Source organism: Tupaia chinensis, unplaced genomic scaffold (assembly GCF_000334495.1).
Source record: "Tupaia chinensis unplaced genomic scaffold, TupChi_1.0 Scaffold000532_1, whole genome shotgun sequence".
Taxonomy (NCBI): Eukaryota; Metazoa; Chordata; class Mammalia; order Scandentia; family Tupaiidae; genus Tupaia; species Tupaia belangeri.
Window position 1 is genome coordinate 8,923,975 of NW_006160045.1, and position 16,790 is coordinate 8,940,764.

The following is a 16,790-nucleotide window of genomic DNA, read 5'->3' on the forward strand; positions in this document are numbered from 1 at the left end:
CCCCCCCCCAGGCAGACTGCAGGGCTGTCGATCGGCTGTGTTGAATTCTGTCGCCTTGATGGTCTCAAAAACAAAAACAAAACAAAAAATGGGACTTTTGGGCAGTTGCGTGCTCCTACGCCGCCCTGTTTTTTTTTTTTTTTTTTTTTTACCTTATTAAGGCTGTTTCAAATCTCGTAATGACAGCCTGCCCCGCGTTTCCAGCGGCCTCAGGGGCCACTTCGTAAGCGCTTGGTTGCACTGGGCCTTGTTCCAGGCGCTTCACCAAAGTGATGAAGGGGCTAGCTGCGAGTCACGCTGCCGATCCTTGGAAAACCCAGTAGATACAGTGGACCGCGCTGCGGCTCCCGAGTGTGCGTCTCCACCTGCTGCGTGGGGCACTGCTCCGCAGAGCTAGGGGGACCTTGCACACGACTTGTGTAGGTCCGTATGTGGTTAACCTCGTGTAATAACTGCTCTGAAGGAGCGGCGGGAGCTACGGAGAAGGGCAGGGGGACCCTGATCTGTTCTGGGCGACAAGTGTTAAGTTTAAGTTTAGTTTGGGAGATCTGTCTGGAGATGGAGGAAAGAGCGAGTAGGAAGGGAAGGATGAGTCGCTTTCGCGTATTTATATTTCTTCGGGAGAAAGGCCGTTCTGCTTTGAGAGCCTGGGAGGTTGTGTTTCTTTTAAGTGGTGCGGCAGGGGCGCGGAGCCAGGCAAGGAGGTTCCTGTTTGCCTTTGCCTGGTAGGCCTAGGGCTCAGGTCTTGCAGGGAAGCTGTCACAATGAATTTGAGCCGCTTTTCCTCTGCACATTTTAGATTACTTTGGAAAAGTGCAGGAAAGATGACCAAAGATGCAGAGCATTTGATCAGAGAATTGTCATGGTGATAAGTTGTAGCATTACTGGAGCTGGACTGCGGGAGCATTCTAGTGCCAATTGACACTGAGGTTAGCACGAATTTGGGTTAATAGAGAAGAGCTTGAGGCTCCCTGTGTTTCTGGTATCTTTTGGGAATGAGGACATTATATTCAGCAAATGAAAATTTTCTCTAACACAATTGGCTGAAACATTCTTTCTAAGGGAAGCCAGCCCATGTGTATCTGAAGTCCAGATACACACAGGTGTCCTGGGGTTTTTGTGTCCTCTCCTGGCTAATTCACTCCTGCAGAAGTTTACAGTAGGATTCGAACCCACCATATCCTCTCATTTGACAATTTTGTGTGGATCTTGTGCAAAGAGAGATTGTACATGATACTGGGCTTCATCCTGTGAACATTTGTAGATAGGGTAGTGGTATCCTAAGGACAGTGCTGGTTGATTTATTTTGCTTGTTTTTCAACCACCATAGGAAAGATCACTGGCAAATCTCAACCTTTAATCAAGTCTTCTTTAAAAAATTAATCTTAGAGACCAAACCAGGTATATCCACAGATGCCATCATCTGTAACCTCCAGCTACTTAACTGGTAACAGGAAAGTTGTTTTGGCGTTGACCTGTGCTTAGTACGGCACAGATACTGTGTATGTGGTGTGTAACCGGTGCACTGAAAAGCTGTCAATAGATATAAAAAGAATAGCATCTGTCCAAGGACCTTTTAAAAATGCATGTAGTCCTTAAGTCCTGAAGGGCTTGTGTTTCAGAGGTTTATAGGTGTTTGAAACTTGAGCAGTGCCTCATGGAGAAAGACATAATCACTTTCTTCAAACCCTGGCTGAGGAGTGTAGTAGAACTATTACTAGTTGCAGTGGTTTGATTTTGGGGTCCAGGGGGGAGGAAGGAGCACATGAGATGAAAGGAGGGCACATTTCCTTCCTCTTTCCTAGTACATGGAGGCTCAGAGCAAAATGTTGAAATGGCAGCACTTGCTGTTGTCACCTTCCCTTTTTGTGCCCCTCCTCTGTATCCGGAGGTGTCCACTGTCCCTCTGGAGTGGCCCTCAGGTGACTTCACAGCCAGGTCTGACTTCGTCCCCAAGGCTTGTGGGGCTCCTTCTCTCCCCTATGCCAAACCCAAACCCATTCATTACCCCAGCGATGCTATCAGGTAGGTGTGGGGGAGAAAGCACCGCTTTACCTCAGTGTAAATGGACTGCCATCCCCTAATCACAGATAAGTACTTGCGTTTTCTTTGATCTCCCAGTCTAGCTACCATCTATCTAAACAAGAAAAGCTTGTGAAGTTTTTTTCTCAGGTGATTAACAGAGAAGAAGAAATGCGGTAATTAGAAAAGGTGTTTTCTTAAGAGGTAACGCGACTTTCTCCTGAATTCCATAGTCTTCAAAAGTTCTTAAATGCTGTCCTTGTATCATGAGCTCTTCACGGGAGCCAGTGAGGAATGTGCATTCATGTGCTTGGGCAGTACATTGGGTGTTGCTTTTTGATGAGATAAAGGTTTCTTAGGGAGAGATACTGCGTTCTGGACTAGGTCCCACTGGCTAGTTCATTTGGTGTTGGAGAAGGTCTGAGGCTCCGGTATGGGGGTGTGCAAGTGGACTCTAGTCATTGGAGGGAGAAACATTACTACCTAGGAGCTGGGAGCACCAGCAATCAATTGGTATTTCAGAAGGGGCCTCATATAAATGACAAATCTTGCAGAGTGTTTAATGGAAAAATGGAATTGCCATAGGAGTTTATTTTGGTGCAGAAAAGTTCCTAATTCTGTGTATTAGTTTTTTGCTCTCCATGAACTTGCTAAAAATTCCTTGTATGTCCAAAGCTTCGTGACTATGTTTTGAATCAGTAGGAAAGACTGTTATAAACAGGAGTCCACGTCTGCTGTAGGCCTTCGAGAAGCGAGCTTGGGCGAAGGCCAAGTAGGTGCTGGCCCTGGTAGATGGTTGGTGGAGTTACTTGGTTTTGCCTTTGGGCTCTAGCTGGAAGAGTTGAAAGCTTGGCGAAATAGACTCTAAATTTGCTATTCCCTATAGATTTGGAACTATTCTTCCTGTTGGTAGGTTATAAGATTATAAAATTACATCCTTAATTTTCCCAGATTATAGATTAGAAAGTGTGCTGTTTGTGATTGATTAGCAAGAAATAATGTCATTGTTGTGGGTAGTGTTATATATATAGTGCAAACTCTCCAGTGCAGATATGTGTTGACCTGATTAATGCTCAGTTCTGCTACACTTAGTCATAGACCCCAACTCATCCTCTGTGAAGTGATTTCAAATGAAACGTATTGTAGCAAAAAAAAACAAAAACAAAAACAAAAAACAACAACTCAAGAATTGACCTAACAACTATGCAGTTTCATGCCATCTATTTTTTTGTGCCCTTGGAAAAAAAGTTACTTTTAGGTGTCGGTTTTCTTTCACTTTAAAATAAGGAGGTGAACATTCTCTCCTTCAGTTGTGTTTTTGGGTCTAAAATCTTGACCAGCTAAAAATTCTAGGGAGTTATGTTTTAGTGATAAACCTATGAAAAAGGGCAAGTACAAGTGTGTACGTATGAACTCAGTTTTTTTCTTTAAATGTTTCAGACTAACTTAGAAAATGCCAAGTAGAAAATTCGCAGATGGTGAGGTGGTAAGAGGACGCTGGCCTGGGAGTTCACTTTATTATGAAGTAGAAATTCTAAGCCATGACAGCAAGTCCCAGCTTTACACCGTAAAATACAAAGATGGAACCGAACTTGAATTGAAAGAGAGTGACATGAAGGTAAGAGCGCCCTTTGGTTTACCAGACTGTGCTTATAAAAAGTGGGTCATAACTACAGGTCCAGGGGAGTCAGTTCTGGCTTGTTTGGCAGCAGAGGGTTGAGTCCCTGCTTCGGATCAGGCACTGTTTTTGGCTCTGGGAGTGCATGAATGGAAAATAGTGCCCTGTTCCAAGAAGCTCATGGTTACTGGGGAAGACTGACATGTTCATTGTACATTGGTTATTTTCCTGGGCTTAATACATTCTTTTTTCTTTTCAAAGAATTATTCATTTAATTTTATTTATTATCATTATTTTTCAATTTGACGAGAGAGAGAGAGAGAGAGGAAGAGAAAGTGCCAGCTCTGGAACTTGAACTGTGGTTGTGGTTGGCCGTGTGGATGTCCAGTGCATTACCACCATGCCACCTGCTGGGCTTGGGCTTAATATATTCTAATGGAGTTTTCTTGGGTTGGTGGTGAGCACATTCAAGGGTAGGTAACCTGCCCTGAGTTTCAGGGGGGCTTTCAGAGGTGGTGACATATGAGCCAAGTGCTGAAGAGAAATAGGAAAAACTCAGTTGGTGTTGGGGTGGCTTCTACAGAGAGGGCAGCATGCCAAAGTCTGGTGAGTTGAGGGGACACAGCCAGATGCTAGAAAGGTGTGGTGGGCAAGGACCAGTGGAAAGTTACGCAGCACTCAGGCTGGAGGACTTTTTTATTCCATGTTTAGGGGTTGAGCTTCATCCTGTACTTATCTAATAAGAGCTCCTCAACTTACCTGTTAAGGGCCTGGATTTTGATCCGTGATTACAAATGCTTATGCAGAATGCCATAAAAATGGATTACTAGAAAAATGGAAGAATTGATAAAAGCTGCATGTTTTTATTATCAGATTCAATAGATATACAGTTGCTTTGTCGAATGCTATGTAAGTTTCTGTACACCCGTTCTGCATTTTGGAACCTGTTGCAGACCAGTAACAAATGTTCTTGGATGGCCTGTGGACCACACTTCGAGTGCCCTAGGCCAGGGGTTGGCATATTTTTTGAATAAAAGGACATGCAGTAAATATTTTAGGCAGTATGAGCCACCTAGTTTCTGCAGCTTCGGAGCTACTCCTGGCAGTATGGAAAGAAATGGATATGGGTCATGTTCCAATAAAATTTTGTTTTTGGACACTGAAATTTGAGTTGCAGATAATTTTCATGCATCACAAAAACTTTTTTTTTTTTTCTTTTTTGCAGTTATTTAAGAAGTGTAAAAACCATTCATAGCTTGGGTCACATAAAAAAAGGGGTGGTAGGTTTGGCCTGGAGCAAAGTTTGCCTTGCTGTGGTCAACCCTTGCCATACACTGAAAGGAATGATTTACAATGAGTGAGGACAGGGTAGAACAATACCAAATGATCCAAACTTTCTCTTTTGCTTTCAGGATCTGCTTGTGTGTTATGTTCAGAGTGAAACTGTGGGACTATTTTGTTTCTTATTGTCTACACACGACTATCTTTTGTCCTATCACTGCAATATGAATCAGTGCTAATCATTGCCCTTCCTGTATGTTACTGGGAATGTGTACAGCTAGTAGTACGTATGTACAGCTACTAGTATATCTTTCATGGAAATACTATAAAAGAGCAGTTAGGGATGGAAGGGCCATGTCGTCTCTTGAGAGATGGATCATTATTGCAGTGTTTTTCACTGGCCTCATCTGATCGAGTCCCAGACCCTGTGATTTCCCTTGATGACTTCAGAGTTGGTGAAGAAGTTGCTGCCTGTGTTATCATCTAGTTTGGGTCCGTCTGTGTTGTTATGATTTCTAATAAACCTCTTTGCCTTCTTCTCCCTTCTAGCCTTTAACTTCCTTTCGGCAAAGGAAAAGTGGCTCAACTTCCAGTTCTCCTTCCAGACGCCGGGGCAGTCGGTCAAGGTCACGCTCCCGATCCCCTGGTCGGCCACCTAAAAGTTCCCGAAGATCTGCCTCTGCTTCTCACCAGGCCAACGTTAAGGAAGCAAGGAGGGACATTTTGGAAATTAAATTGACTCCATTGTCATTGGTACTTTCTTTATCCTTACCTGGTGTTTCATCTGTCTAAAACACAGTCTTCTCCTTTCTGTGCTGTTTATTCAAATGATTTGCAAATGATTTTAATATAAAAATGTTGGTGAAATCAAGGTTAAGGTGCTGACTTTGGAATTACATAAAATAAATATTTGGAATAGAAGGTGTAGTTTAAATGTCAGTGAGAAAGGATGTTCTTAAGTTCCCAGAAGTGCTATTTAATATTGTAGTTATTTTTAAAAAAGCAAAATTTAAATTTGAAATAGGCATAGCTCTTAGGTTGAACAGTTTTTACAGTGTCTAAACGTTCATGTATGAAATCAGTGTGTTACGGAAACATACTCTTCCTCTCTTAGCATCATTCTCCTTGATCGCTTTTTCTATTCAAATTGATAATTTTGATGAAATTACTTTCAAAGTGCAAAAGTCCCCTTTTATTGTAGTATGGTATAGCATGGATCTATCATAAATTATATAGATGTAGTTAGCTCCCTTATTGTAGATATTCATTGTTTTTCCTTTCTAAATTCTTACTGCTATAAGCAAATATTTTTATATAACAACTGATTATTATTAACATTATCTCTTAGGTAGTGGGGGGGGCAGCAGATAGCATAGTGGTTGTGTCGCTGGATTCACATATGGCCAACTAGAGTTTGAGTCCCGGACCCGGTGACTTCAAAATCATGCCGGGTGCGTGTGTGTGTGTGTGTGTGTGTGTGTGTTTGTGTGTGCCCAAGATCCCAGGAGAAAATTGGAGGAGAAGGGGTTGCAATGTTGCCATCAGGCTGGGGGGTAATTTCTCACTTTGCCTTTCACTGTCTCTGTCCTTCTGGCAAGTACACATGCCCTAAGGCAAAAGCCTCTAAAAAAAAAAAATGAATTTAACATAGGATAAATGGTTATGAGTAGAACTACTAGGTCAGTTGTATAGTGCAGACTTGAGGCTTTAAATACACGTTGCCAGATTACTTCAAGGAAATTCATACTAGTATTTTTAGTGTAGGAATCCATATTGCCATTCTGAGTGTTTTATTTTTCTTTGGCCAATGTGGTTGTCAGAGATTTTCAATTTATTGTTCTAACGTGCATTTTGACAATTACTAGTGAGTTAGAATATTTTTACTATTGGTGACCTCTACCAGCCAGGTGATGCTACTTTTTGTTATACTTTTATTTTTTTATTATTTAGGGATACCATGTTTTTACAGTGTAACCTTATAGTCTTGGTGACATAAGAGCCAGCAATTGGCTTTGCTCCTTACCCACCGAGCCCCAGGCCTATTGCATGTTGCTTAAGTATCTACTACTTCTTAATTTTTCATTAAAGTATCTGTTAGTGGATTTATAACATTCAGACTAATTTGAAAGATGATCTCATGACAAAATATGTGCTGTATGATCATATATTTTTAAAATTACTAAATTCTAGTCAATTTTATTCCTTTCTCTCTCTCTCTCTCTCTCTTTTAATAACTATAGGGCATGCGCACTTGCCAGAGAGACAGAGGGAGGGAAAGTAAAAAATCATACCCCAGGATGCCATGCTGCAGTCCCTTCTCCTCTCAGGATTTTGGGCACGCATACTCATGTGCCCAGTACGATTTTCAAGCCACCCAGTCTGGACTTTGATCTGCAGTTGGCCATGTGGGAGTCTAACACCTTAACCACCATGCCACCTGCTGACCCCATTCCTTTTCATTTTTAAGGAGCTTGGAATTCTTCCAGATTAAGACTGTGAAAATCCTTGTTTTATTTTATTTATTTATTTAAGTTTGCTTAAACTTAAAATAAAGCTTGCAGATGCTTGCTGGAGAGAGACAGGGAGAAGGGGTAAAGTGAGAAAGCATCCCCCAAGGGGATGCTTCTCCTCCATTCTTCTCTTGGGATTTCGGGCACTCAGTGTGTACTCAAGAGGCATGTTTTTCAAGCTGCAGGGTCTAGGACTTGAACCACATTGTTGGCCATGTGGAATCCACTTGCTTTAACCACATCACTGGCAGGCCCAAAAGTTTTGTTTTATTACTTCATGATAAGAATTTTTTATCATGTTACTTTTTAGTAACAATTCTTTTGATTAAAATGTCTTATATTCTTCACTTTAGAAGTCATTTGGAAATAGCATCAGCAGATACAATGGGGAGCCTGAGCACATCGAGAGGAATGACATACCTCACAAAAACAAGCAGGTATGCAAATGTTCACTTTGATCTGGGTTAGTTTTTTTTCTTTGTTGAAGTGATACTTCCCCTGGAAGCACATTGAAAGTCGTGTTTTATGATCTGTCCTAAAATTCTGTCCTTAAATTAAGACTAAATGTCACTTAACAAATCTATTCTTGTTAGTGTATTACTATATTGAGATGCTGATTAGTTAATATGGTAGCATTAGTGGTTATTATTGACTACAGATATTTGATACCTTTTATTTTTTTAATTAGGACAAATTCCACCTGTCAGAAGAAAGTTATATAGCTACGCAGTTTAGTCTTCGTCCAAGAAGAGAAGAGGTCAAGTTAAAAGAAATTGATTCTAAGGAAGAAAAACTTGTTACAAAAGAACCTGCATCGTCGAGAACCTTCGAAGCGACCACCACACAGAGGAAGGACTTGGAGTTTGGAGGAGTACCTGGTAGGTGTCAGAACCAGACTGGGGAGGGCAGGTGGGACGGGTGAGTGGTAGTTGCTGTAAGGTAACCTAGGAAAGCTTCTCTCTGAAGAAATCTGAAACAGGAGAGGTAAGGTGCCAGGTGAGAACCTGGAGAAGAGCCTTCCAGAGAAGGAACAGCAGGCGCCAAGGCCTGGGGGGAGCATTAGGGTGGTAAGCATGGAGGAGAAAGGATGCCTTGGGGCTGTATTTAAAACCTTGAGCCAACTGTTTCTGGGTGCTTAGCTGAGAAATAGAGAGAAGTGATAAAGGAAGGTGGGTCTGAGATGATGTATAGAAAGGATGGTGATTGATGAGGGAAAGGGCAATCTGCCGATATTCAGACCTGGTTTCAGCAGTAGGCACGGGAATAGGCTGTGTGCGTAAAGTAGACAGGGTGCCTGCCCTGCCTGCAGGACAGGTTGATTATGAGGGTCAAAGATCTGAAGTGTGCAGAGCCTCAGAGTTATTAAGTGGGCAGAACTGGTTAAATTTCAAAGAAAATACTTCTTGGCCAAATGCTTTAGCTGCTTTTTATTTTTCAAGTTATAACTCTTGGCTAGTCTGTTATGGTGTCTAGCACCACTTAAAATATGTGCTTTTGTTATGTGAATGTGACGTGGTTCTGTTAGAAACTTAGGGATATAAAGTATAGAAGGTTAATCTGATAATTTTACACGGTCTGATCTTGAGTGTGCTGGAGTTCCAACACTTTTGCTTTTACAGTGATTGGAGGTTAACTGGGGTTGAGCTTGGGTTCAGAGGTGGATCGTCTGGAACATCATGATACACTTTTGCATAGAAAAACATGCCATAACTTTTTTTGATGACCCAGTATCTATTTGGTGCTGGACTTTGGGTTTTTGACTATTTTGAGGCCCATGTTTGCTTACCCACTGCAGGTGACAGGTGGATGAGGAGTTTTTGATGATACATGAGGAGTTGGTTTCAGATAGCTAGCCAGACATAAGTTCTGACCCTAAGAAAAAAATGACTATTATATGTGAGAGAGAGAGAGAGGGGAGGGAGAGAGACAGAAAAGCGCCCCTCCAAGGTTCTGGTCACACTGCGATCCCTTTTCTCTAATACTGTAGCCTAACAGAGCTTGTCAGGTCCTAGACACTCATGTGTGTGCCTGGTGTATTCTAGGCAGATCTGGTTGGGGATCTGAACCATGGTTGTTATGTACGATCTGGCCCCCCCCACCCCCCTTTTTTTTTAAGTATTATATATTTAATTATTTATTTATTTTTTAATTTGACCAGAGAGAGTGAGAAAGCAAGGTAGTATTTTTGTCATAGGGTGTGTATGCTTGCTGGAGAGGGGAGAGAGAGAGATACAGAGGGAAAATGAGAAGTTTCTTTCAGGAGGGATGGCCATGCCACAGTCCCTTCTCCTCCATTCTCCTCTTGGGATTTTAGGCATGCATACATGCATGGCTGTCATGATTTTCAAGCTGATGGGCCCAGGACTGGAACCATAATTGGCCATGTGGAAGTCCGCTGGTGCCCTAACCACCATGCTTCCTGCTGGCCTTAGGATCTGGCTTCTCTTTAAGCAGCTCATTCATTACCATTGCTCTTTATTTTTTTTAATAAGAGATTTTTGCTATAGGGTATGTGTGCTCACTGGAGAGACAGGGAGAGACAGAAAGTGAGAAATCACCATTGGGGGGGGGTAGCCACGCCTCATTTCCATTCTTCTCTTAGGGTCTTGGGCATACACTCACACATGCCCGGTGTGAATTTTAATCCACCGGGTTTGGAACTCAAACTGCAGTCGACTACATGGGAGTCCAGTAATTTAACCATTGTGCCATTTGCTGCCCCCACCCCCTAGTGATTCTTAAAATAAATAAACCTGGTGGAAATCTGAGCCTTGCATGTTCATTAATTGTTTACAGGTGTGTTCCTCATTATGCTTGGTCTGCCTGTCTTCCTCTTCCTGTTGCTGTTGATGTGTAAGCAGAAAGATCCCAGTCTTCTGAATTTCCCTCCTCCTCTGCCAGCTTTGTATGACTTATGGGAAACCAGAGTGTTTGGGGTCTACCTCCTCTGGTTTTTTACTCAAGCTCTGTTCTACCTCCTGCCAATTGGGAAGGTAAGGTTTTATTAGTAGGGCATTGTATTGTGAGATTTTTCTCTCCCTCTCCTCCCTGTTTTTATAAGCAAGTTTACAGTCGTTTTAAGGTTAGAAGCTGTTTTTGGTCTTAACTACCAAAACATAGTTTTTCCTTTGTTATGCCTAAATTTTGTGCCCTGTAATACTTGCTTGTTAAGCTCGACTTCAAAAATGTAATTGAGATTTCTTAGAAGTTTCCATACCAAAGAAAAAAGAAAAACAATTTTGCCAGTTAGTCTGATTCATGAGGTTACAAGGGGAGAAGAACCCTTGGTATGTGTCCTTTCAGATGCAGTACTTTAAATGGTTAGTTGATAGGCTGCTGAGCCCAGTGGAATTTAGACTGTATATATTGTTTTTAAATTTAAATTTTAATTTCTAATTCTCATCGCTTTTAGAAATTTATTTGCGAAACATTTTATAGTCTTTTCAAACTTAGGCAATGTCTTCAAAATTTGTTTTCTTTGAGTGTAGTGTTTCCTTCTTTGTGTAGAATACTTCACCTGGATGTATTTAAAAGAACTCACTTAGATCCTCTAAGCAATACATAATTTATTTAAAGATCTTATTCTTAAGGCTTTGCAAGTTCGCCAGCAGTATAAACTAGAGGATCAATTTTACTAGGAGTTGGCAAATGCCAGTGACAGGTTAGAACCTGCAGACTTAAATCTCATTGTAACTTCATGGCTCTAGCAAGGATTTTGTGGTTTGGACCTTTAGTCATTTTTATGGTAAGGTGCTGAAGTTAAATTCAAATTAATGTACGGTAAAGCTAGTTCTAACTAGATAATATTTACTAAGAAAAGCCATTTTGATTATTAAAATCATATATATATTTCCTAGGCTAAAGGAACTAAAAGAATATATATAGATGTGTATTTTTATATTCACAGACTAAAGCTTGGCAAAGTATTTCCTAGACAACTTTGATAGATAAGATTATTCGAAATGAGCATCTGGGATTTTTGCTAATCCTGAGATCAAACAGGTTTTGCATTTCTCTTCCTGGGCTCCCTTTCTAGCTAATGAAAGGATAAAGTAGTTTAGCCAAGACAGATGATATGATGTATTTTACAGTTTAAGATGAATCGCTACACAACTAAGTAGTTATTTGGGGGGAGTACAATGTGGCTGCCATTGGGCCGGTGGACTTTTTACTCGTCCAGTAGAAGTCGCACGTTTCTTGTGTACCTTCCCTGTGGTAATCACTGTGCTGAGTGTTGTGGATGACGTCAGATGAAGAGAGGAGATGGGGCCAAGCCATGAAGCATGCTCACAGTCTCCTACTGGAAATAAAGGTTCGATGGGCTGATTAACGAACTGGACAAGCAGACATGTACAAGGAGCAGAGCAAGTCTAGGCATGCGTATGGTGGGCGGTAGATGGGATAAAGAAGGTGGAGCCTGACAGCAAAGGACCCCGCTGTTGTGAGTCGGTGGCCGTGTTCTCTAGTTTGTAGGAAGCCATTAAAGATTTTGAGCTAGGGATCCACCAGATATAAAGGTATTTCAAATACATGTAGTCTTATGGTGGTACACAGCACAGCTGAGGAGAGAATGGTTACCTCAGTGGTCTCAGTGTACTCAGTTATTGCTAGATTTGTGTTGACAATAAATTCCTGAAGGTGAAATTGTTTGCCTCAAAGGGCTTGACATTAAGATTTTTGGACCATGTCACTAAGTGTTCCTTCCGTAAGATATCCTCCTTCTTGAGCATGCTGAAATTTAAGTGACATTTGAACACATATACACACATGATTGTATATGCTTTTTAAATTAATTTTCTTTTCTTTCTAAGGTTGTAGAAGGAACACCTCTCATTGATGGAAGAAGACTCAAATATAGATTAAATGGTGATTTTTTTTCTTTCTTTTTTTATTTTTAAACTCAAATTGATGACTTGATAATTTAAACATTTAAGAGTTGCACTCTTTAAATTGTCAAAGCTGGAAGCTAGCTCTGTGCTGCTGAGGGAATGCACTGCTTAAGAGAACCTGGATCCCACTGGCAGTTGTGGCCCGAGTCCTCAGCTCAGTCAACCTGAAATATGCCAGGCACACAGTGGTCTCAGTGTACTCAGTTATTGCTAGATTTGTGTTGACAATAAATTCCTGAAGGTGAAATTGTTTGCCTCAAAGGGCTTGACATTAAGATTTTTGGACCATGTCACTAAGTGTTCCTTCCGTAAGATATCCTCCTTCTTGAGCATGCTGAAATTTAAGTGACATTTGAACACATATACACACATGATTGTATATGCTTTTTAAATTAATTTTCTTTTCTTTCTAAGGTTGTAGAAGGAACACCTCTCATTGATGGAAGAAGACTCAAATATAGATTAAATGGTGATTTTTTTTTCTTTCTTTTTTTATTTTTAAACTCAAATTGATGACTTGATAATTTAAACATTTAAGAGTTGCACTCTTTAAATTGTCAAAGCTGGAAGCTAGCTCTGTGCTGCTGAGGGAATGCACTGCTTAAGAGAACCTGGATCCCACTGGCAGTTGTGGCCCGAGTCCTCAGCTCAGTCAACCTGAAATATGCCAGGCACATGTGTGAGTGGCCACGATCCAGCAGGCTAGAGGATGGGAGGAAGGAGGCTGCAGCGTAACCAGTCGCCGTGGAGGCTGCTTCTCTCTCTCTCTTTCTCTCTCTCTCTCATGTGCTCTACCAGGAATAAAGAAAAAAGTTGTCATAGCTGATGACACCAGAGCTGTAGACAGTAGACTGTCTCTTAGTCTTAAGGGCATACACCTGAACTGCCGGCCCTTCTAGCCAGCACATGGAGGTGATGCCACATTAAGGCATACAGCCCTCGGTCATCCCACCATCCAGTTCGATTTTCTTGATAGCATGTATCACTGCGTGAGGTCATTGTACCTGTCTAGGATTTTATCATCCTGAAGCACTTCTGGGGCCTGAGGAGTCCTCCTGGTGTGGATGTCCTGGCCTCCCGTCCTGGGAGCTTCTGCCCTTGTGCACTCTGCTCCAGCTGACTGGCCTCCGGGCTGTTTCTTGGATATGTGTCATACTCTCTGCAGGGCCTTTGTCACACTTTCTTCTCAGGGAAGAGGTGAGGGAGCAGCCAACAGACATTTTGATTATTTTTAATCCATATAGACTAGAGAGTAAAAAATACTGTTTTTTTTTTTTTAAATATGTCTTAGGAAAATTAAATATTTTTTAAAAGTTAAAGTTAAAAAAGTTAAAATTTCTTCTTTGGAGTAAACCTGATATGTGAACTATGTGAATTTAGGTAATAAGATAAATTATAGATGACCATTTTACTTTACAAAAACATTGATTTTAGAATTTGTATGTAACAGCTGCTGCTTTTCTGTGTTTGACAGTTTATCTAAAAGTAATTTGATGGCGGGGACCAGCAGATGGTGTAATGGTTATGTTGCTGGACTCCCACATAGCTGACATGGTTCAAGTCCCACACCTGATGGGCATGTGTGCATGTGTGCTTAAAATCCCGAGAGAAGAATGGCGAAGGGATCACAGTGTGACTATCCCCCCTGGGGGGTGATTTTTTTGCTTTTTGTTTCTCTGTTTTCCCTCTGGGGGACCCATGTGCCCTAAAAAAAAAAAAAAAAAAAAAAAAAAAAAAATTCTTCCTCAAAAAAATAGTAATAATTTGGTGACTTACTCAGGACACAGCCCTTTCAAGCACTTAGGTCCTAAAAGCAAAGCCATTTCTTTAACCCAAACTCAAAACACACCAACCACAGATAGCCTACGGAGTATCTCTAGTATCTCTCTTGGTCAGTGTAGCAGGGCTGGCCTGGAGCAAGAATTCCTCTGTGGAGCATCTTTATTTGGCGTTGTATGTGAAAGTCCCCACCCCAGTCCTCTGCCTGGTCTTTGTTCGAGGGTTGGATCTTTAGAGCTATGTTTTGGATGATAATATAGAACTAGAATCTTTTGAAACCATTACTGAGAAGTATAAATATTTAAAAGCTTACAGCTACCAACATTACCCTACCACTAGGCAATGGTATTAACTTTAAAATGTGTGTTCGGTCCACTTTTAGACCTGAGAATTTGATTATGTGAATTTTGAGATTCTTTTTGGGTTATTAGCAATTAGCGAATTTCTGTATGTTTCCTTTCACCTTTCCCGTAACTAAATGGAGATAATGACAGGTTTTCAATGAAAAAGAATAACTTAAGTATGTTAAAATATTTGAAAAAAATGACAAGAGAAATGATATCTATACTGAAGATTTATACTTCAGGGACATTGCTTATTTATATACTTGTGCATATTTAATCTGAATAATGAAATTAAGACTTCAAAAATAGCATTGTATCATTTTTACAGCAGTGTAAACCTCAGGTGTGTCCTGGGTTAACGTTACTTTTTTTAACTTTCTTTTTTTCCGAAGGATTCTATGCCTTCGTCCTGACATCTGCAGTTGTCGGAGCATCTCTCTTCTGGGGCGTGGAGCTTTCTTACGTGTACAGTCACTTCCTGCAGTTTGCACTCGCCGCCACTGTTTTCTCTGTGGTTTTGAGTGTTTATCTCTACGCACGCTCTCTGAAGGCGCCCAGGGATGAACTCTCACCCGCCAGTTCTGGTGAGTAACGGCAAATTGCACACCATGAATGAATCTCAGAGCCCTGTAGTGCAGCCACTTCTAGGCTTGAGGAGATTGGTTTTTTTTCTAGCTTCATTTTATAGGAAATGAAGGAAAGTAAAAAGATGAAGAAAAAAGAAGTAAAATGAATTTAAATGGAGAATATATTTCTTTTGTTTTCCTTCATACTTTATTTGTTTTCCTTCCAGATTTAGCCACTTCCTGATAGTAGGGTATTTGGTAAATGTACTGGCGTCACAATTTATGACCTATAATTTTTTTGCTCAAAATAGTAAGGAACTTTTAAAAAGCAAAAGCAAAACAACCGAGGTCACAAATTGGTTGATTCTGCTCTAAAGTATTTAAACATTAAGAAAAAAAGTCACAGCTGGTTCTGTGGTCTGGCGGTTAAGGCATTCAGAACCCACATGGCCGACTGCATGATTTGAGTCCTGGACCGAGTGGCCTATGAAACATGCCAGGAATGTGCGTGGGTGCCCACAGTCTTGAAATGAGGGAGTGTTGGAGGAGAAGGGATCTCATGCCCATGTCCCGCGTGGAGTGCTTTCTTTCTTGCTGGCAAGCGCACGTGTCCTTGCCCTCAGTTTTAAAGCTGCAGAAACACCCACATCTTCTACAGTTCTGACAGGGAGCTGGGAAGCACTGATGCTGTTGGAACCCGGGTTCCCCATTACAAAGCCTAATTTAAGCTGCTTCAATAGGAACAGTCGCACTATTTTCCACAAGGCTCAAAACAGTAACTCATTATTCAAGACTGGCATGATCCCTTGAGTGCATCATAGCAAATCTAGGTGCTCAAGATCTTTATGGGGATTAAGCCATACGTAACAACGTGGGTAGGCGCAGGCTGGCTTTCAGGTAGTACATAAAGGGGGAGAAATTTCTATCAAACATCTCCACTTGGGTATATGCAAACTTCAAACTCATGTACCCATAATGGAGTGCACCAATGTCCCCTACCCCAAACTGTTCTCCTCATGCCTTTCCATCTCCGTAAATAGCACTCGCACTTCTCTCTTGGCCAGAAACCTGCAGTCCCCTTTGTCTCCTCCTTCTGCTCACCTGCCACGTCCTAGCAATCACTGACATCTGACAACAAGGTCTCCAAAGGTCGGGGAGCCTGTCCTTCATCTGTTCCATCATCACCCTCCCGTGCCTGGTTCCTAGAACAGCCCCAACTTGGTCTCCACGCTTCTCCTCTCCTTTGACATTGTCCAATCCTCTGCCTTCCCCACGCACGTTTTCACTACATCACTCCCTAGACTAAAACTCCTCTGTGGTTTCTTGTTTATTACTCTTTGAGTAACATACAAATTATCTACCCTGTACGTAGGGTAAACAGATGTCCCAGTTTGTCTGGGGTAGTTGCAGCTTATGTCATCTCTTTTGGTGTCATTAATAGTGCCCCTCTCACTGGTCCAAGGGTTCCAATTTATAAGGACACCCCACCTACGGCCTTCCTGACATGCCTTACTCTCCAAACTCATCCTGCCTTCCCTTACCTGTCCAGGACTACCTTCCAGGCATGGTGAATTCCTTTCAGTCCCTCCTTTCCCAGGAGTCTGTAAGCTCTATGAAAACAGAGACTGTCAGGACCAGCAGTTAGCATAATGGCTATGTTGCTGGACTCCCATGTAGTCGACTGCGGTTCGTTGTCCCGGACCCGGTGGCTTAAAACTCACGCCGGGCGCGTGCGCGTGCGTGCCCAAGATCCCGAGAGGAGAATGGAGGAGAAGGGATTG

General features: G+C 41.7%; 1 protein-coding gene across 1 annotated transcript in view; it reads left to right on the forward strand.

Annotated features, from left to right (window-relative positions):
* The first annotated feature begins 1,936 nt into the window (after positions 1-1,936).
* Positions 1,937-16,790, forward strand: part of LBR (lamin B receptor) — a 27,903-nt gene continuing 13,049 nt past the window's right edge. Inside the window, exons 1-8 of the mRNA XM_006157267.3 lie at positions 1,937-2,025; positions 3,463-3,640; positions 5,471-5,674; positions 7,785-7,868; positions 8,120-8,309; positions 10,228-10,424; positions 12,243-12,297; positions 14,836-15,027. Of these exons, the coding sequence (XP_006157329.1) occupies positions 3,476-3,640; positions 5,471-5,674; positions 7,785-7,868; positions 8,120-8,309; positions 10,228-10,424; positions 12,243-12,297; positions 14,836-15,027 (1,087 nt within the window). The 5' untranslated portion in view covers positions 1,937-2,025; positions 3,463-3,475. The remainder of the gene's footprint in view (positions 2,026-3,462; positions 3,641-5,470; positions 5,675-7,784; positions 7,869-8,119; positions 8,310-10,227; positions 10,425-12,242; positions 12,298-14,835; positions 15,028-16,790) is intronic.